A 23,285-nucleotide genomic window follows, 5' to 3' on the forward strand; every position below is an offset into this window, starting at 1 on the left:
AAAAAGAAGCTGACAATAAACTCCTTCTTTGAAGATTTCAAACATCGACTAATGAAGCAATATGTCGACGTGCTTAGTCCACTTGGCTACTGAGAAAAGAAATTAGTCCACTCAGCTACTGAGGAAAGAAAAAGGAAGAATCCAGGTATGCAACTGGAGTTGATAGGAGTTGACTATGATGTCAAATCCTCCCCACCCCGCATGGACTGAGTGGCGGGGGGGGGGGGGGCTTCAAAAAGCTGGCGGTTCGGATAGAAAGAGGAGGTTATCTTTCAGGCGATACTGCCTGCTTAAAATGTGTACATCACCTTAGTCCCACTGGGAAGGAGTATTAAATTGAAATCACTGCTAGGGGTGTCTTGGTGCTAAGCTCTAATGCACATGCAGTTGCTGCATATCTGAGTCCTCTCCCTTCATGCTCTCAGTAGGTGAATAGCCTAAACGTCGACCTGCTGCCTCAGTCGTCGACGATTCTGAATCCCAAAAGGAGGAAGTTCTCGTTAGCATATATATATATATATATATATATATATATATATATATAGTATATATATATATATATATATATATATATATATGTGTGTGTGTGTGTGTGTATATATATACATACATAGATACATACATTTTACATATATATATATATATATATACAACTATATAGTATATATATATTTATATATATAAAACCAGTATGTATATACCAGTTTTTATATTTATATATATATACATAATATATACTGTATATATAAACATATTATATAATTGTATACACACACACACACACACACACACACATATATATATATATATATATATATATACTCTCCTTGCTATCAACATAAATTTTATTTCCTTTTAGCAAGAGACGAATGTCCCTGGAGCGAAACTTCGAATCCTTACCATTAAAAAAATTCCTTCAGATACGCTTTTAAAGATTATTTATATCTACGGATACAAAATCACTCTGGCAAGTGATCCTGATCCGATCAGAAGCGCGTCTCTTCTGTCGTAATGCCTCGAAGATAAGTTGAAAAATACCCTAAAAGCTACATACTGATGGCACGATTTCAAACCCTATCGCACTGACTATTAGGGAGCAGCAGCACAAGCACTTCATTACCTTGACATTCAATCATATTTAGAAAATTAATTCTTAACGAACCCTTCACATCAGAAGCCGCGTGAGAGGTTTCACTGGATTTCTTCGATGAGATTTCTTCGAAGAAGACCTTGGATTTCTAATTAACAATTTTCAAATTGCGCAGTAATTCGACAATTTCAATGAAATTTCTTCAGAGGCAATAAATACCACGCCATAACAGGTACTGAAAACCGTTAACTTGAAAAATTATATCAAAATCTTTTAAAGAGAGGGGGCACATTTATTTAGCAAATAAGATAATACAAGGCACACACAACAGTAAGAAGTCTAAAAAAAATATCACTTAGCAAGAGCCAATCCATCCACCAACATCAGATCACTACTGGGGGCATTTCGACAACTGCAGTATCCAAACGAAATCTTACCTATTAAGAGGGGACGTAAACCCCAAATGGGCTATATTGCAAAATCAGTAATTAAATTTGGTCACCAAATTTTATGAAAATGGTGAGTTGGGTTTCGGTTTCTTGAGTTTGGAGCCTTAGGAATCTACGAGAGCAATATATTACAAAGGCCACCATTCTAAAATGCAGTCTTTTGTAGCCTAAACGAAGCCCATTTTAGGTGATATTCATAGAAATCCAAACATAACATTTTGCGAAATCCTGCTAAATAATACGCCTGGGGGTAATTAGGTTAACTTCTTGGCTCTGTCAATACTCTTTACGCTCATTACCGCAAACCAAAATCCCCGGTCACTTCATTCGCGTTCTCTTCGTTATCTTTAAATACGACAAACAACTCTCATTTACTCGACTCCAACAACAGCATTCCCCACGCATATTTCAGTATTCTAGTCATTTTTTTTTTTTTTTTTTTAGCAGAGACGATTGCTTTTTGATCATTTATTTGTTAAGAACTTGTCCGTGAACTTTGAAGAGTTCATTCAGATTCAAGTTTGACCTTATCCCAAACCACAACTGATTAATATTTGCTCAATATTTCACCGGCGTTTGTTGCTCAACTGATCAGACACGCCAGTCGTCGGAGCTGTGCAAGCTATCAGTAACTCATGGGAACCGCATGTGTACACAAGTGCAAAATGTGACGTCCAGGGTGCAAGGCATACGTGAATGGGACCTGAATAACAATCGTGCGAGGTGTGCATGCGTGTAACAAACGTAGATCAAATTACTATTATTCGACAGAGAGAAATACGGGACACAGGCACTTTTGCTTCTAATTAAAGGGGATGCGGTGCGCACTCAGGAGGAAACCAAAGTTTACTTATAAAAAGGAAGTGACACCAAAACAAATAACAAGGTTTAGGACAGTGAGAAAGTTACCAAGTTACCGGCACAGACACGATCCAGAGGGACGCCATTAGAAAGATGAAGGAAGTAGCTGATTTAGGAGGATGCACAATTGCAGCTCCTTCCAAACAGCATCAAAAGGAGAAACGGAAGAAACGAAAAGCAGCAAGAATTACATACAAAACTAGAAAATACGCGGTATGAGAGAGAGAGAGAGAGAGAGAGAGAGAGAGAGAGAGTTATCAAATTTTGCGGATATAATAAACGTGAAAAACCACCCATTAAATTCATAAATCACATGCAAAATAAAATGCTATCTAAGAAAAACATTAAATTCTGAACACTGAAAAAACTTACGTAAACAAAATGAAGTCATAACGATAAATGAATAACATTTGACGTTTCGTTTTTTCTTCGTTGTAATCAAATCTCAATTATTCAATATAGCAAAACACATCCCTCAATAATTTTTCCATTTTCTTCCTTATTTATCACGAATAGCATGGAAAAGAATTCGCTACAAGAAAAGGAAAAGAATGTGTCGCTTTTCTTAAGGGTACTAGGCTTTATCCTTGACAGTTAAGTGAATTTCCTATAATTTTGTTGTAAGCGTGAAGCAATTTGTTCACTGGTGTTTCTAGTTCATTTTACACTATTTCATAACATACTTTAATATATAAATAAATAAATATATATATATATATATGTGTGTGTGTGTGTGTGTGTGTGTGTGTGTGTGTGTGTGTGTGTGTGTGTGTGTGTGTGTGTGTGTGTGTGTGTGTGTGAATATATATATGAAATCTTTCACACGAGCATATTTCTTGTCATCTTTCAGTATTTTACCGTTAAACTTTGAGCCATTTATTCCATAAGCGATTGACCTATTTCTACCAAATGTTCAGAAGAATTAAATCTGGTGACACACAATGCAATATGATGTCACGGCAATTTACAGACACAGCTTCAATTACGCGCCCCGACCCCCTTTTCCTGCCGAGAGCAACCACTCTCAGTTCCACAGGTCCTTTATTCCTCTCTCAGTTCCAGAGAGCTTTATTCCTCACACCGTTGGACTGTGGAACAGCCTGCCATAAGATGTCGTGCAATTGGAACTTCAAAAGTTCGAGCGAAGGTGCAGTCTACTGCTACCCGAATACTATTCTCCTTTGCATTTCGATACATTTTTATGTATTTGTTAATTTATTAATTTCTGTTTCTTTTTTAATAAGTGAGTGGGATCTCTTCTTTCTTTATTTCCCTTTATCTCCTCTTACTTCTTCCTAATGAACAACATATTCTTTGGAAGCTTGAATTTCAAGTCAATGGCCCCTGTGGGCTTGTTCCATAAGAATACGTTCCACCTTCTGAATAATAATAATAATAATAATAATAATAATAATAATAATAATAATAATAATAATAATAATCATTAATGCTGGCTACCTGGTGTCGAGTCTGTCAGTAAAATGCTGAAAGATATCACAAATCGTGCTCGTGCGACAATTTCTTACAAAAACAACTAAACTAACTCTCTCTCTCTCTCTCTCTCTCTATCCTAATTTCTATCTACTCAGATTTAGCTTGTCTTGAAGGAAACCACTAACTCTTGAAAAATAATACTACTCTATACTGTTGAGACGATTCTTACAAAAACTTGTGAAAGCACTTCTTTCAGACTGTCATTCGTATATCACTTGAGGAATTACAGGAAACAGTTGATGTGTCCCATCTACGCAACAAAAGCAAAAGCAAAATAACAAGCGTTGCTAGAAAACGTTCGTGTCAGTCCGCCTTAAAATGGACATAACCCATCCCTTTTAAGAAGGTAACAAAACATCGCTAAAAACCCATAAGGACCGAAAATACACCATAAGAGTCCAAAATATGAGAGAGAGAGAGAGAGAGAGAGAGAGAGAAAGAGAGAGAGAGAGAGAGAACAGGAGTTTTCAATGAAATCCGATTTAATCAAAATACCGCTCCAACATCAAGATTAATCAAATGCTTTGGAGTTTTATTTTGTACAAGAACTTTATTACCACAGTGGACAGTATATAGAGTAGAAGGGCACTGATATATTATTATTAGTATCTTTCTCTGATAAAATCTCAGCGTAACAGTAAAAAATACAGAGGAGCATCTACTATTGACTGATTTATGGGGCGAATAAAATGAATAAGATTTCTAAGGCTTCAAGAGATTAGCATATATAAACACTCTTATGTATGTTTAGAATCTACCGGTCATTTCTCTACTAGATACGTGCGTATCTGGCACACGAATGCACCCACATCCATCCGTCTGTGCTGGCATCAACGACAGTGACTCGAGAACACAAAAGACGACGCCCAAACCGAGGAGCAGAAATCGGAACCATTTTCTTCCCTGCTTCCGTGTGAGGATAAACCCAAGGGCATCTTGCCAGAACCATCAACCTCAAACTTACCTGGCAGTTCGCAGCTAAATGGCCAGTTTAGCTAGAGTCAAGGATAACGATGCCAGTTTGTGGTAGATGACAGAAATTTGACACATCTGACAAGATAAAAGGTTCGATTAACTAGGAGCTAACGTTTGTTGTGCACGTTCCGAATTTTTTATTTTTTTTATTTCTTGATATTGCATCAAAATTTATAATTCCCCTGACTGAATACTGTTACATAAAAAATTAATAATTAACAATGCACAATCAAAAAGTGTTTAAAAATTTTTCGAAGAATCGAGTGATACAGAATGAAAAAAAATAAGCGAAAAGAAAGAAATTTCATACATCAGACAGTATGTTGCCCATTAAATTGTTTTCCCATGCGTTATGTTCTTTCTGTTTCTCTTTACTGTAAAGAAAAAATGCTCTAAGATTAATAGGTATTGCATAGCGGTGTGTATAACTTCGAGGCTTAAAAATCTCCACAAGAGTATCCTTCTTAATCGACGAACACGGCAATTACACTTCAAAATGAAGAAAAACAAAAGAAAATGGAAACTTTTTTTTTTTTTTTTACAAACAGATGTCTGAAATCTTCAAAAGACCTTACATAATACTAAGTACAACGCAATAACAGCAGTAACAGTCTTTAGCTGTACAGTCTGAAACCATAAGCCTATTTCAAACTAAGAACACTTAAGCCGATTACAGAGAGACAGGTTTCTTTTCCGGTAAAGAAGTCTTTTATCTTAGACAATGACACTAACTAGCCGTTTTAGGCCTGTTTTCAAGAGGTCTTGTTTGTTATCACTTGGGAAAATGTATTCCCAACACTTCTTATTAACAGAGCGGCTTTTAGCATAACAACACTGTCCTTTGGAGGAGATGCTGAAGATGACATAAATCAAAAACAAGCAAAGGAAAAACAAGGAAAATAATTAAATATATGGTTTAATGTTTGGAAGGAGACAACGAAAACTTATATTAGTATTTTACATTCAAAATCGTATGTGTTTCGACTGTCGACCTAAACCGCGCAACAACTCCTCGCTGCTGGGAGAAAGAGCGCTGGTGACTGGTACAATACATGCACATACACTACCGGGGTCTCAGGGATGACAGGCAGGGCAGCCGATCGAGACTACAGTCTACCCCAAAAGCCAAATCAAAGTCCTTCAAAAGAAGGCATCGTGCTTACCCCCATACAAATGGGAAAACAAGCACGTTAAAAGAAGATTCAAAATCGTATGTTCCTGATATCGATTTATTCATCACAAACAAATGAAGCATATTCTCTTATGTCTTGTTTTCCTGCTTTCTTCCGAGGAATCTGCCGTATCTTCCTCCCCTCCCCACCGTCCCCCTCTTTCCCTCTCTCTCTATCCCTCCTTCATTTGAAAACACTGCAAAACTCACCTGAATGTTCAGGTTAGAAAGCTCCCATTTCTCATAGAGAAATAGGAGTTTTAGAACTGTCATGACTGTCATGATGATGACGATAGATAAAAGCTTGACTGACATAAAGTTGTGCAGACAAAATTCCCTTGGGGTAAATATGTACAACTAGCCAAAATAGGATATAACAATTCTACCTGGAAAAAGCAGTTTTGGTAAAAGAAATAAGGTAAATTAAAATTCCGAAAAAAGGATCAGAATAATATGTCTATATCAAAATGAAAAATCCAAAATATATACCAAAAGAAACATTTTATAAATTCCAATTAACCTGAAAAATGCTCCGGAAAATTACCTAATACATTGAAAAGGGAAACGAAAAGGCAAGACACTTAAATGAGATATTGGATAATTCAATTAATTACATCTGATAAACTAAGTGCACCTCGATGTAGTTGTCTCTCTTACAGAAAGTTGTGACACGTGTGTTTTTTTGGGTTATATGTGAGAGGTCAATGTACAGTTCAGAATGAGAGATTAGTGCTGATAGCTACTGCGCTTCTCGAAATTATATGTTTGATGTTTGCAAGCATTAGAAAATGGAACAGAGATCTCTGATAATCGTTAGATAATTCTGATATTCATTTTCCTACAACATAGCAGTAATTTATCATAACATGAAAGTTAACACATGGCCAAAGCATTACAAAAAAATTTTGCAATGTCCAAAAGTGAAAAATCCTATTCTGATCATGATTATCCATCGGTATCAAAACGGATTAATTTTTCAACGTTTCACAGAACAGAACCTGAAGTACTCTCAGTCTATAAATATTCTGGCTAAACATAGAACTTTATAGAGAGGGCCATTGGTTTTACGATATGTTGATATTTATTTATTATGAAATTTAATGGGAAATGTAAAGATGAAAAACTTGACAAGGGGCTCGAGCTGATATCGTCTGGAGACTTATATGAAAACTAGCTCCGTGAAGTAGAAATTAATGAAAACATGGCAGCGTAATAAATATGAAATTCCATGGAAAATAAAATCAAACAATGACCATAGGAAAATAATACCCCATTAAACTTGATAAAAGAGCATCTACAGCTATTTAAAGGATAAAATGTGATAAAATCCCAGCCAACTTCAACAGGTTTAATAGCAAAGAGTGCAAAGGGATGAAAGGTCGCTGGTCAACACCGACAGAAAAATCTGACCAAGTTGCAGTCTCTCTCGGAAGCGATGACTAAATTCAGCGCCATGGAAGAAAAAAATATCTGAGCTCACTCAGATGAAACAAGAGCAAAAATAAAAATATTTCAAGTCGTGGTAGTATAAAAAAAATAAATCGAGGTATTCAATTCTAAAATCGAAAGGCACTGATCAGTAGAAAAGCAGTACAGGAAATATTCTAAACACTGCAACAGAATACAAACAGTTTCAAGGAAAGTCCACATCCTCTTGGGACTTCCTAATATAGGAAAGTTATAAAATGAAAAAAAACATTAATGTGGGAAAAGTCAAGAAACAAACATTACGGCTGCAGTTGAAAAAAATCTAAAATTAGACCACCCAGAGGAAAGTGACACCTGGTGAAAGATATTCCTACGAAAGCGAGGCAAGAAACAGGTAGTCAGAATATCATAATAGCAAATGTCTGTGACCAAAAGATAGAGATGATGAAACCCTACATCAAAAAAATGTTTAAAACTGATTGGAAGCACCACAGAGACGCATGGTGACAAGTAGTGACAGCGTATGTGTGTGCGTGTGCGTTGATTGATTGATTGATTAACTGTGGGTTATCTGGCGTCACAACTACCAGGGTCACTGACGCCGATTAGCGTGTGCGTTGAAATCACTACAACAGAAATCGTTGGACTACACAAAGCAGGACAACTGGACAGAAGCCTTGTACCCCCAAAAGTGTGGGAAATACCACTGGTTAAAAGAATGTAACTTCAGTTATACTCAATGTATACTCATGCAAGAAAACTTTTAAAAAATCAAGGAAGCAGCTTGAATAAGAAATCAATTACTCATTGAAAAATTATAAATTTAACGGCAGCCGTCTGACATTTCAATCTAGGGAAACTAAGGAAACACCACAGCATACTTTAATTAATTAGACTTACATACTGCTAGTGACAAAATTTTGGTTAAATATCGACATAAAAAAAAAACATTAAAATCATAGGGAATGATACTAACTCTAAAAAAGTCTTCAAAATCATATAAAATAATACCGACTGCAAATGATTCTTATCGAATACAAACTGACTTTTCACCACATACCATCAGATTATGAATTGCTCAAAGATAAAAAAAAAAAGATACTTAAAATAAAATCAATAAGAACGCGCCTGAAATAAACGCGGGGGATGAAGTTTTCCAACCATTCATACGGAAGCCCGGAAGTTCCTCGAACTCAATATATATTAAAATGAACAAGATTATTCTTATTCATGAATAAACGACCAGTGAATACACACACACACACACACACACACACACACACACATATATATATATATATATATATATATATATATATATATATATATATATATATATATATATTTATATATTTACATATTTATATATATTTATATATATTTATATATTTATATATATTTATATATATATATATATATATATATATATATATATATATATATATATATATGTACATATATTCTAGCCCAGTGGTAAGCGACATTTCAACGTGAATCATCGAATGTCTGCATGCTGATTAGTCCTTCATATATATATATATATATATATATATATATATATATATATATATATATATATATACATATATATATATAATATATATATGTATACAAACATATACTTATGTACGTATGCATGTATGTATATATACATATTTATTTCAACATACGGCCTTTCACTCTAAGTGGGGGAGAAGTGGATGGGGCTACATTGGTACAGCAAGTCTTTCTAAAGGATGGAGGTGCTACTCCCCCACCCCTTTTTCTCCACCTCTGCAAAAGCTGGTGTTCATTTACAGCTAGTCACAGGAGCTTGAACCAAGATTCTCACTAACCAGCAATGCTCACAGACGGAGAGCCCGGGTATTTGTGGAATCCGTCAGATGCGAGTGGGTTTGAACTCAGGACCAACACAAACATAAATTTAACACTCACACACACACACACACACACACACACACACACACACACACACACACACACACATATATATATATATATATATATATATATATATATATACATATATATATATATATATATATATATATATATATATATATATATATATATATATAGTGTGTGTGTAATATTAATGACATAAGAGGCATATATATATATATATATATATATATATATATATATATATATATATATATATATATATATATATATATATCTTATGTCACTTTATATATATATATATATGTCTCTTATGTCACTTTATATATATATATATATATATATATATATGTATATTACATACAATATATACATTATATATATATATATATATATATATATATATATATATATAATGTGTATGTATATATACTTCCTATATCACTTAATAACATGCGGGGAGAGAGAGAGAGAGAGAGAGAGAGAGAGAGAGAGAGAGAGAGAGAGAGAGAGAGAGAGAGCTACGGGAAGCAGAAATAAGAATTATAGATCAAAAAACGAACCATCGAGGCGGGAAATAGCCACGAAAATATATATGTATGTATTTTTTGGTGACAGGCTGGATTACGTACTCATGATGGTTCCTATATTTTCTTCAGATAACGTGAAATATGTTGAAAGAAGGAAAAGCAATGATTTCGGAACTAGTTCAAATAAATAAAAGTATCTACAGATAATTCTCAAATTCTACAGCATGGGAATAAACTTGGTAAACTGAATACTTTCCTTATTCCATCATGGTCGCCAATCAGAAATACATGCTAAAACCATCAAACGAAGACAAACTAACCAGTTAACGATTTCAAATGTCCATTTTCCCTCTCGGGATCGCGGCTTAACTAGTCCGTTTATTGGCGCTGACTCTCAAAGCGGGATAATTGGCAGCCGACTTCAACCTTATTGGCAATCTGAGCACTTAAGATGGCAATATCCGGACAGATCTGCAACGATGCTTTCCAGCCTTTATTACTTTCCAGACACAAAGTCCGAATACTGCGAAAGACCAGCAACGAAATCTGTCATACTGCCAATTCTTCTGTTAGTCTTGCTCTCATTAATGGACGGGCTTTCCTCGCGGCTAAAACTATTTATGGAGGATGTTATCACTTATCAAATTTCCAATATGGTTTTGCCTCACATGTGTATTTTTTCTGAACGATGTTTTGAAACCAGTATATCATCAGTATTGGTTAAAATTAATCTAAATCAGCACACCCTACAAAAGCTGGATGAAGTATTAAAAACTTAATCATACAGCTTTATATATATATATATATATATATATATATATATATATATATATATACATATATTATATATATATATATATATATATATATATATATATATATATATATAAAATTTTGCGTGTGTGTAAATAAGATTAATTGTTTGTATACTTCATGCAACGAGGACTGCAAGGATGAGAAAAATTTATGGAGATGAAGAATAACGGTTATTTGGCCATGTGATGAGAATGGATAGCAAAATGTTGATGGAAAAAAGGGTATGATTCAGAAAGTACTGGTATGAATACCGGAGGACCAAACAACGTGCTGGACAGATGGGAGGGGTTCCGTACACTAACTTAGCAGCATAAGGATGACAGTAGCAATGTCAATTAAATTTCTCTCATGGGCCAACCACTGTTCAAAGGAACAAGTCACTATTGAATAAGCAAATTAATATATGTGCACATGATGCTGCGTAAAGTATGAGCCCCAGTATTTAATGTGACTATATAGATGGCTTATCAAGTATGCATCGACCTTCCTGAAAACATTGTGCCATTCACCTTTATCTTATAAGTAATCTGGCCATTCCTGAGTCCTAAAGGCCTATAAAAAACATTATACCCTGTATAAACACACGTGTATATATATATATATATATATATATATATATATATATATATATATATATATATATATACTGTACATATATAACATATATGTATATTAACTAACAAGACCTTATTGAAACTGGATGGTATCTAGCGGGTTATTTATTCAAAAATTACATGCTTTCCAGGGCTAACAGTCCTCATTGTCAGTATTCGTGGAATGACCGGGCATGTAGTCCAGCTGTATTTATATCTGTGTCCGGTCATTCCACGGGTACTTGACAATGACGACTTAGTCCTATAATGCTTGCAATTTTTTTGAATAAATAACTCTGCTAGATACCCTCCAGTTTCAATGAGGTCCTGTTTGGTAATTGTATAAATGCACAGAACAATTGTGTAAGTGATAATTTATATATATATATATATATATATATATATATATATATATATATATATTCTATCTGTCTATCTATCTATATATCTATCTATCTATCTATCTATCTATCTATATATATATATATATATATATATATATATATATATATATATATATATATATATATATATATATATTATATATATATATATAGATAGATAGATAGATAGATATATAGATAGATAGACAGATAGATACGTGTGTGTGTGTGTGTGTGTGTGTGTGTGTGTGTGTGTGTGTGTGTGTGTGTGTGTGAGAGAGAGAGAGAGAGAGAGAGAGAGAGAGAGAGAGAGAGAGAGAGAGAGAGAGAGAGAGAGAGAGAGAATTAAAAATTCATGTACACTTTGCGTACGAATACTCAAAGTGTATTCATACATTTTCCTATGTAAACAACGATCTACAGGTCATGAAAAAACTACGTTTAGACCTGGCACCCTCCAGCTCGAGGCTGGCCTTTCTTACTACTGTCCCCAATATACTGTACACAAGCAGAATGAAGATACCATGGTCCGAGACTGAGGACGGTACGCAGCGTCCTGGATTCGGGGACTGATGTCTCAACCATCTGCTATATTTACGCCACTTTCATTAAACTACTGAAAAGATGGAAATTTCCTGACTTCGTGCACTAACAACTAGGTGTCCGGTTAAATATCTAAAGCCATTTTTCTGTGACTTTCCCAGATTCGAAGAGCTTTATTTTTCATTTTTTTTTTTTTTTTTTTTTTTGCCGGTGTGAAGAATGGGGGAGGAGCAGGTCCAATCAGAATGATAAAATTTCCATGTAGGTTAAATTCTAGAGACTAATAATAATTATGTAACTCCACATTTCATTGTGGTTCTTGAAAACTGGCCAAAATTTTATGAGAAACCAGCCGTTAAATTATTAAACTTAATACTGGGAAACACGACTTAGCACACAAAACAAAAACCGATGGTTCAGTGACCTTGCAAGGAAAAGAATTGCGTAATTCAATGATAAATAAATTACCTATAAATCGTGGTCGAGAGTTGTTTCCAAAACAATCAAGTGATATCAGTGGATTCCCTTCCAAAGCTCTATTCCGAATACCAAACAGTTGGCTAAGATGACTTACCACTACGAAAGTCATTTGCGCCGGTCGCACTTCGTATAAACACAGTTGGCTTAGCAAGTTAGCACTGAGATATCGACAGAATTCACTAGATACTTTGACAATTTAATGTGATGAATGTGATGGCAGTGATGTTATGAAATAAAATAAATCTATGAATCATATCCCATAATATATAAGCAAAAATCACTAGTAAATATAATTTCATGTAAAAATATTCGTTCACAATTAAAAACTAATGTCGAAATCATTTGAAAATTAATGCTGAGTATGTGTACTCACCACACTCGTCATCACAACCGGGTCGTATTCGGCACATACAGGAAGGGTCGGAGGCGGCTTCTTCCCCACACGGTTCTATCTCGTTCCTCCTACGACACGAGTCTGAAATGACATGTAAAATTATACCATTTTCTTATAGTTACTAATACAGTCGTTTATATGATTCAGCTAAAATTAAAACGGTTTTCACTTCATCCATTCTAATTAGGACAACGTTTGGAACTAGATTATAAAATCTAAGCCAAAAGACAAGCATTGGGACCTATGAGGTCATTCAGCGCTGAAAATAATGTTGGAACAATTGTTTGCAGAGATTGGAAAGTAAGAGAGAAGAAAAAGAATATGAATGGAGGTATAGTAAAAGGAATGAGAAGGGTTGCAGCTAGGGGCCGACGGGACGCTGCAAAGAACCTACAGTAATGCGTGACGTGCACTGACGGCTCTACCCCCTTACCTTTCATAGCAGAGATGCTACAGAATGTCGAAGGAGCGACAATTAATTTAATGCTTAAATCCAACGATTCATGTCATTCATTAGTAGAAATCTATTATGGTAAAAAAGTTTGGTTGACTAATAACTCATACTTTCTTAGTATGAAAGAGACAGCTACAATGTTATAAAAGTAATTTTTGAGATTATCGACGACAAAACAAAGCACGCACCGTTATTCAACACTCCTAACAAATGCATTATCTAGTAATAGTGAATAGCTATTGCTCTTTACTAAAGGTATAGTACGTCGATTTATAAACATATACATTTAAAAAAAAAATTACAGGAATGGAGGTTTAAAACAAAAATGAAAATAAAGGTATTCCAAACAATGCAGCACATTAGCACTTATCGTGAAACTATACGTATTTTTCCACGTATTCTATACTCTTATTAAGACAAATTCAACATTACTATCGTTATGGTCATTATTTTGGTAGAGGCTTTCAAGAAAATTTTATAAAAAGCTTATACAGAACAGGATGCGATTATCAGACGCAAAAAAACAGCAAAGATTTTATATACATACATACATATATATATATATATATATATATATATATATATATATATACTGTATATATATATATATACTGTATATATATATATATATATATATATATATATATATATATATATATATATATATATATATATATATATCACTGGATTTTCATCGTCGTGAGGTATCAGCCATCGGCTCATACACTTAAGTTACTTCATTTTCTGATCCACTCCAGATCTCTGTTGGGAAACTAATTGCTTTATATTGAATTAATGGAAGGGAATAACTGTACATCTACCAACTGCATTATTTATTAACATTCAAAACAATAATGATCTCTATTAAATAAAAATACCAATTTCCCAATGCGAGACTCTTCAAACGTTTTGCTCAACTAAATCGGAGGTTTATGTAAATCGTAAAGAGACAAATTTAGCCTCACAGTCATTTTTAGGATGGCTAAGGATAGCGACCTAGAAATAGAGAAAAGAATAAAGTTCAGTAAAAGGAAGAAATAGTTAACGATACCAAGAAGTGTTACCCTGAAATAAAAACAATACACAAGTCCAAAAATCATCTAAAGTGGGAAGCGAAACCCTAATGCGAGGTTCAAAATGTTTAAAGCAGATTGTTAACTTTGGTCTGAAGAGTGCCATTATGGGGATTACAGACTTGCTGAAGAGGAAGAAACTGGGAGATTGGAAGCCCCTGAAAGTTGACTTCGAAGAGACTATTGAAAAAGACTGAGCAGAACGGATTAATGGAAGCGAGTCGAGAAATTGTAAAAAGAAGGAAAATGCAAGGGAATTACATGAAAAATAAGAAAAGGAAACTAAAGGAAAATCAAATGAAAGTTCAATTAACTATAACGGTTTTTAAGTAACAGGCAGGCGAGAAAATTAATGTAGTGTCTAAAATACGCAAAAGCGATTAATTACGAGGGGCATCAGGGGTCTCCCGAGTTTTAATGCCAACCAATAATAACCATCTGCATAATAAAACACATGTAACAATGATAGTTATTAGGTAATACAGAGCACATTTTGACCTGTCGTAGTCCCGCCCGGGGCTAGCCAAGGACCTCCCTCACGGCTGGCAGATATAGAGGTATCTATCTATATATATAAAAGTGAATGTTTGTATGTTTGGACGTATGTTTGGACGCTAAAGAAATCCAAACTGTTTGACAGAGGCAGACAAAATTTGGCACGCAGCCCCTATGTGACCCAACGAAGGTTTATACCTCAAAATTAAACCCCTACCCCGTGACAGACATACAAACACAGACAAAGCAAATTAAATTTTCGTTTTTACTGGTGCTGTTCATATTTTCACTTTATAGGAATCATCAGTAGCTTGGGCAGAAAACCCGCTGTCTTTTCTGTTGGTGACGTCATTAAACTCCTCCCACGACAATCAGTTTAGTACATCCAAAAAATTGAACAGATGTGTTTGACATTATTAGAATTATATACCTTTATTCCGTCATAAAGTAATGTAATTCCCAACTTGGATAATAGGGTAGGTTTCAAACCCATACCCCCGTGACAGACAACAAACACAGAAAAAACATATGAAATTTTCGTTTTTACCGGTTCCGTCACCTTTTTCTTCAGTGCTTTATGGGTCAATTCTCAGTTTTCACCCGACGCTCCACCTTTTCTTCCAGGCACTTTCAGACGTAAGATTAACCAACAACAATAAATCCAAATTTCCTATAACATCAATTTTTTATCAGAATTTACATGAATTTTTGTTATCATAATTCATGATTATTAATAAAATAATTGTTTATTACCTCGATAAATCAACCTTAAAAACCTACATGGCAAAAAACTAGAGGAAACCGACGAAATTCCAGCTTCCCTCCCACTGCTGCGTGAAAGGAATCGTTGCCATGTATCACAACCATTGTAAACATGGCCGTTATTATCTTTAAATATGAATAGTATTATTCTATAAATGTTTTGTTACAAAGTTTTAAATTTAATATACATTATTTTATAACTGATTTGCATAACAAAATGCTTTAAAAGCGTAAATTATTTGCGATTTTTCTTCATAAAAACATTGCCAGTTTGAGTTGTCTGATGGAAAGGGCGTCGAGAATAGTTACCCTGCTGACATGTCTTTCATCAGTTCAGGTTGTTTTTCCGTTATTGCTGTGAAATCATACTGTTAGATTCTGATCTGGCTGAAAAGAAGAAAGAGGGAAAGAGAGAGATAGAGAGAGAGAGAGAGAGAGATTCTTCGCCATCCGCGCATGCATATATCAGTAGAACAAAAATTACCGCTTTGCATGTCCGGACAGCATATAGAAACCCGGTCAATTAGTACCTTTGGTGATGACGTAATCATGTATCAAACAAAATCATTCCTCTCGTGAAGGAAAGTAAGGCAATCGGTTATTTATTGTTTTGAATAAAAACACGTTGATAGAAGATAGAAATGATTATATAGGAAATCGGTTATTTATTGTTTTGAATAAATACACGTTGATAGAAGATAGAAATGATTATATATCATTCTGATATATAACCATAAACAATCTTTTTACTGTATATGGTTACATCAGCAAGAGGTATGAATTGATGGGTTGTTGTAGTTACCACGTGTCACTATGTGATGGTGAATACACATCCTAAGGATGTTGAATTCTATGACAGTGAATGGGTGTGTTGAGACAGACAAGAGAGAGAGAGAGAGAGAGAGAGAGAGAGAGAGAGAGAGAGAGAGAGAGAGAGAGAGAGAGATGAGGTAGGGGTGGTAGGCCTTACTGTTGTTTGTTATCAGTCTGTCATTAATCAAACGGTAACGAGGGGCTTATGAAGACATCATCTCCACATCTTAAGAGAGAGAGAGAGAGAGAGAGAGATCTTTCAATTTAGACGTAGGAAAGACAGAGAAACAGCGGGGGAGAGAGAGAGAGAGAGAGAGAGAGAGAGAGAGAGAGAGAGAGAGAGAGAGAGAGAGAGAGAGAGAAAAGCTACAGACGAGATATCGAAGTCTGAATGAGTTATAAAGATTTTTTTTCTGCAACTTCAGACAGTAATGGTTACCTTCGTCGATTTTAAAGGACTTTCGGCGGATCAGGGTGTATTATGTTGATGCTGTTTGCTCCTGAATACTTTACAATATTAGGTTTGGTCAAATGAAACAGTACACACACACACACACACACACACACACATATATATATATATATATATATATATATATATATATATATATATATATATATATATATATATATATATATATATATATATATATTACTACATGATAAAACAATTTAAAGGAGATGCAGGAAAATTTTTCTGAGTACTTCAGAGTTTTCCTGGGCAGCGCCGAGTTGGTCAGCTGGTTCAATATAAAAGTACCTTGATCTAAGTTCCCGAACGGCGTCCCAATGTTAAGGACAGGACTCAACCCTTTCTTCTATTAACCGTCATTTGAGGGTATGGGTGAACTATTTTTGCAATAGACTCATATCCAGTCTAATATGCGTAATGTTAAGTACGATTGTTTTACTTTTATTCTTCAATTTCTTTTACTAATGAAGCATCACCTAACATGACCGCAAAATAAACAGTCCTGAATTGTAACGCAATACATTATCCATAAATAGTCATAAATTTTACAAAATAAAATTTTGAAGAATAAATTATTCGGCTTGAAGATAGATACAAAGCATAACTCATCGATTTTGAAAAGAGCAAATTATGCACAGTACATCTGCAAGCGTACATGCACCTGTTAGTATCATTCGCTAATTATTACAATCCTTAAAATGTGCCACATGGGTTACACCGATGCAAGAAAACCCGTCAAAGAAAGATGAAAAAAGTCCCATTCTACGAGTGGTATTTTTTCTTCTGTATCCTTCCTTCCTTAGGTAATGGACAGCTGTATATTTCGTTAAAGCTTTCCTAATCTGGCTGCAGATACAGTATCCCCATTCCGAGATGGAACCTAAACGTCTTTGAGGTTGGATTTTCAATGAAAGGAAACCTCCTTTAAAGGAAAAGACTAAAAGCCCGACTCACTTTATCTAGCCATAATGGCCGTGGTAACAAATACAGTAATTTACAAGAGTCCATTCCACTTTACTGAGAGAGAGAGAGAGAGAGAGAGAGAGAGAGAGAGAGAGAGAGAGAGAGAGAGAGAGAGAGAGAGAGAGAGAGAGAGATTTTTGCTCTCCTGATCACGAAAAAAAATCTTGTATTTCATCATACGAAGACGCTCTGTTGCATTAAATGAAAACACAAAGCAAAGCTGCATAAATAAGCTAACCTGAAAAGGCCAATATACTTCACTGGATTCTTCTTAAAATAAAAGCAAATGAATTCCAGCTTCAGCCCACTATTTATGTTTAGCTACGCAGAACCTATGGGCAAGAAATGAAAGTACTGAACTGTTTCCCTTAAGTAATTAACACAACTCTGTGAAATTATCATTACTGTGCATGGAACGAACTTATACAAGGATATATTTTACATAAAAGGATATATTTTACATGAAAATAATTTTCCAGATTATCAGTTTGAGGTTATAATATATTATCCTCAAGGTGCACGTATATATGGGTCCATTTAATAAAAGATATTAACAAAGCAAGGTTCCAAACAATAGGGTGTACATATATGCAATGATGAAGGAAAATAGGCCCAAAATAGTCAACTGCTCAAGTAATGATCAAGATAACAAAACATACTGTACATGTACAGTATACATAACGGACGAGAAATAATCCATGGGAAAAAAATGGTGCTTAAAGTAGTGTTATAGTCTCTCTTAGGCTTAAACGGATTTGCAACCATAACAATGTCCAATAAGGCTGATCTACCTTTACATAAAGACCGACCTCTACTACGTGGAATCACTGGTGCCCAGCAGATTATGGATGCAGAGGATCTTCAAAGTACGTAGCGTCCACTAATGGAAGAGACAGGCATGAGGAGCGATAATTGTAGATCAATACTTATATCAAATTAATGCAATGAAATATGACTACATGGTAATTCTTCAGATGGCAAACTTAATTTTATCTATAACTATTTAGTCGGGTAGAGCAAATGCAAACTTTTTCCTATAAGAAAATTTCAGAATGTAAATAAACATTAATGAATGAGTCTACACACACCTATATCACTACCGAAAGCCTACAAAACATTCTGACTCTGAAATATTGAATTACTTTGTACCAAGGATGACCCGATAGTGAATTAAGCGAACAATGAATTTAAAAACAATTTAGAATTCAGCACTCCCTGGAATCTGATAACCCGTGCACCTTAAAAACTATCTCATAACCCCTGCGCCTCAAAAACCTAGCAATAAAAATGAATGACTTTACAACACGTAAATTATTAACAAAAATATTCACAGTCTCCTCATACCAACAACATAATAATAAGCATCCTGAAGCCACTGGCCTTTAAATAGAAGAGGCTGCTCTGATCATTCACCATCCTTCCAATTAGTAAACAGCCAGAAAAGGAAGAGGCCCTTTCACTCCGTTGTAGCCTAAATACGCAACTGACAGATTGGAAATCAATAAACAGAGTCGGCTGGAGCCATTCACTTGGTCTGAGAGACGCATCTCGGGAAGTAAACGAGTGTCTCTCTCGTTTCAATGGATCTAACCCTTCCCTTTAATAATGGACCAAGGGCTGATTCAAGTCCCATTATTCGGAAAGCAACGTCTGTTCAATGAGAAGGCAAGATTAAAATGAAAGGATAAATTCAAACCTTTGCGAGATAAGAGGCTTGCAAACAAGGAGATGGATGAAGTGGAAAATAGTCGATTATTGCGATCAGTGGCGATAAACTGAAATGCCGTTTGCTCAATTTTCTTATTACCGCTCGTTCGGCGATGTTTCAGAGCAAACGCGATATTCACGATTCTGTTAATTTGGAGAATTCTTGTTAAACATTTGGGATTCAAAAGCAGTGTGTTAAGGAAGGCAACTATTCTGAGCAAATAAAACATTAATGTTGCTAATCATCACAACAATTATGAATTGCTGTAAGAAAATTTATTATTACTGATTTTCCACGAATAATAATTCGAATGTTCAGTAGCAACACAGCAAATAGCCTGTACTAAGTACTTTACTCATAATAAAATAGAACAAGTTCTTTTCTCTCTCTTTCATTCGCTCCTAATTGAGTACTTGAATGTGTTCTAAAGTCAATTCGAAAACCTGCTGGAGTCTACGATTGCGGAACAGATTTCAGCTTTAACTGTTGGAGCTTCCCTTCTGTGTGTGTCTTGGATCACAACTTCTCATAATCCTCTGAGCAATTTCACCCAAATGAACACACTCGGTTGTTACGAGAGGAATTTGCATAACGATAAAGCAATCACACTTGGGTTCCGTAGTAGTCAGGAGCTCACATTATCTCAGTCATTTCATGACGCAGCAGACTGCAAATTCAGCTATTCGAGATACACACACATGTATATGTATATATATATATATATATATATATATATATATATATATATATATATATATAAGTATCTGAATTGGGGGCTAATTTTTCTCTCAAAAGCTATAGAACGTCCTGTACTGGTACTTTTGCGAACAGGGAATCTACATCTAAGCTTAAAAAGTTTTATATGTTGTATATATATAATATATATAATATATATATATATATATATATATATATATATAAATATATATATATATATATATATATATATATATATAAATATATATATATATATATACTATATGTATATATATAAATATATATATATATATATATATATATATATATATATATATATATATATATATATATATATATATATATATATATATATTTACACGCGTGTGTGTATCTTGAACTGACAGATATTAACCTTATAAGTGAAACTGCCGATAATCTGTTAAGGTATATCGCTAGGAATATTACGCCACGAAGTGAAATTTCGCAAATCCTGAACGTGAGGGATACAAACAAAATGTTACACTTTTCGCAAATCTCAAAACTGGTCGCAAAGTGCTCCACATCAGTCAGAACAAGATTATCCACGCGAAACTCTTACACAAACCGATTATCAATTTCTGCCAGAGTGAGTGTCAGCCAATTTAAAAGGATTACGCAAGAGAGACATTCGGCCAGGGGGAAAACCTCGCAGCTGCACTATAAAACAATTGTTGAGAGTGGGTGGAAAGTAAGACGGAAGAAAGATGAAATGAACGGAGGTACAGTAAAAGGAATGAAAGGGGTTACAGCCAAGGGCTGTAGAGCCGCTGCAAAGAACCTTAAGTAATACCTACAGTGCACCGCCTAAGATGCACTGATGGCACTACCCCTCCTTAGGGAGAAATTTTTTCTGTGAAATAAGTGAATAAATAATGAGTCGCTGGTACAGGCCCCTGATATTCTCCCAACACAGCAATATTACCAACTTTGGTTTTACTCCCGTCAAAATTAATGGCAATTCTTTAAAAATCAATGTAATGATCACTTTTGAGATATTCAAGCATTTATCATTTTCTATCACCCACACGCATAAAAACATATACATCGAAGCGTATTTCTATAGTATATCAGTCTACATGTTTCTACAACTTTATGTAGTGATTTCTGGAAGGAAAACTCAAGCGCTTCCCATTACATAACATTAAAACATAACTGGATACAATCCCCACACAAGCAATTATTCAGAATTCGAAGGGTATGCTTTCAGGTTTTACTAACTATAATAAATATTTATTTGTGAGTGTAAATATATAAAACATTTCTTTTCCCCTTGTGTTGACCGACCAGTTCTCAACAAGCCGTTTGCGATGTTCTTATTTCGAAGCCCTTACCACAAACGTTTATCGTCTAGATGCCTACTAGCTGATTGGATAAGCCACAACCATCTCTGTATAAACCCCAAAGGGCAATGTCTGTCGTACAGATGTGGCAACGCCACTGGCCACCTTTGGATGACGCAGTCAGGCAAAGTAGGCACCTGGAATATGTTATGTAGCGCGCACTACGGCAATTGCTTGGCGTGTGGACGGTTCCCGGGCAAATGTCCTTCATTCCATCAGCTGTAGACGGGTAACAGCTTCTGGTGGGATCGCGGAAAGTGGATGAGGCTAGCAGCACCATCCCTTAAGACTCGCATACAAAATGGAAGCCTGTACCTTTTGTGCTACTCCCTCCCGAAAGGCGAAAAAGATGAGTGGTTTATATATATATTTTTGTGAAATATCTGTATTTTCGTACTGTACTATATATATATATATATATATATATATATATATATATATATATATATATATATATATATATATACACACACACACACACAAAATGTGAAGAGAGAGAGAGAGAGAGAGAGAGAGAGAGAGAGAGAGAGAGAGAGAGAGAGAGAGAGAGAGAGAAATGAGAGTCTTTTTTTTTCCATAAAATATAACTCTGGGAGGAGGTATACCCATCTAGTTCATCGAGTGTTCTGTAGGACATTTGGGTTGATGTTCCTAGCTCGCTGTCCCCTTCCACAATGCTTGCCGTGTGTGTGTGTGTGTGTGTGTGTGTGTGTGTGTGTGTGTGTGTGTGTGTGTGCGCGCAGGAAGAAGATTGACTGATTGATTGATTATGAAACTTAGGTCTTAAAAACCAAGGATAGTTTGGGATTTTTTCTGTTCCTGTTATCAAGCTAAGAAAGGGAATATTAAAAAGTGCATATATAAACAAAAATCAGCAAAGAAAAAATCTATTTCACGTTTTTTATACCCAAATAAGAATGTTAACTAAACGTACAATATGACAAAGTTCTATTATTGTTATAGTACGAAAATACAGATATTTAAAAAAAATAGACATCTGGTGTATAAATTCATGTGACCAGGGCAACTTTAGAGTCCCCATAAGCTATCCACATTGGTCACACTACGACTGCGCTTAGCAGCCGTCTGTATTATCACAGAAGACTGTGGGGCTATTTTCAACACTGAACCGAATGGCATGGAGACCTACGACAGAAGAACTAGTATAAACAACGAGAACAGTCGAACAGAAAAACAGCAGCCAAAGGCCAGGAATTGCCGAATCGATGTCCACGAACCTACTCACATCCAGACTACGCATTCAAACTTCACTACACATCCTGCCATCCATCAGGACGCAAGAGGGCGTTGGATGCCGTATCCAGGATAAAGGTAGGGAGAAGACATTTAATCAAGAC

At 35.0% G+C, this 23,285-nt stretch overlaps 1 protein-coding gene across 1 annotated transcript in view; it reads right to left on the reverse strand.

Annotated features, from left to right (window-relative positions):
- The window catches only part of Alk (Anaplastic lymphoma kinase), a 1,114,821-nt gene that overhangs the window by 745,089 nt on the left and 346,447 nt on the right, over window positions 1–23,285 (reverse strand). The window contains exon 3 of the mRNA XM_067113483.1: window positions 13,089–13,190. Coding sequence (XP_066969584.1) covers window positions 13,089–13,190 — 102 coding nt within the window. The remainder of the gene's footprint in view (window positions 1–13,088; window positions 13,191–23,285) is intronic.

The sequence above is a fragment of the Macrobrachium rosenbergii genome, chromosome 12 (assembly GCF_040412425.1).
Source record: "Macrobrachium rosenbergii isolate ZJJX-2024 chromosome 12, ASM4041242v1, whole genome shotgun sequence".
Classification (NCBI taxonomy): domain Eukaryota; kingdom Metazoa; phylum Arthropoda; class Malacostraca; order Decapoda; family Palaemonidae; genus Macrobrachium; species Macrobrachium rosenbergii.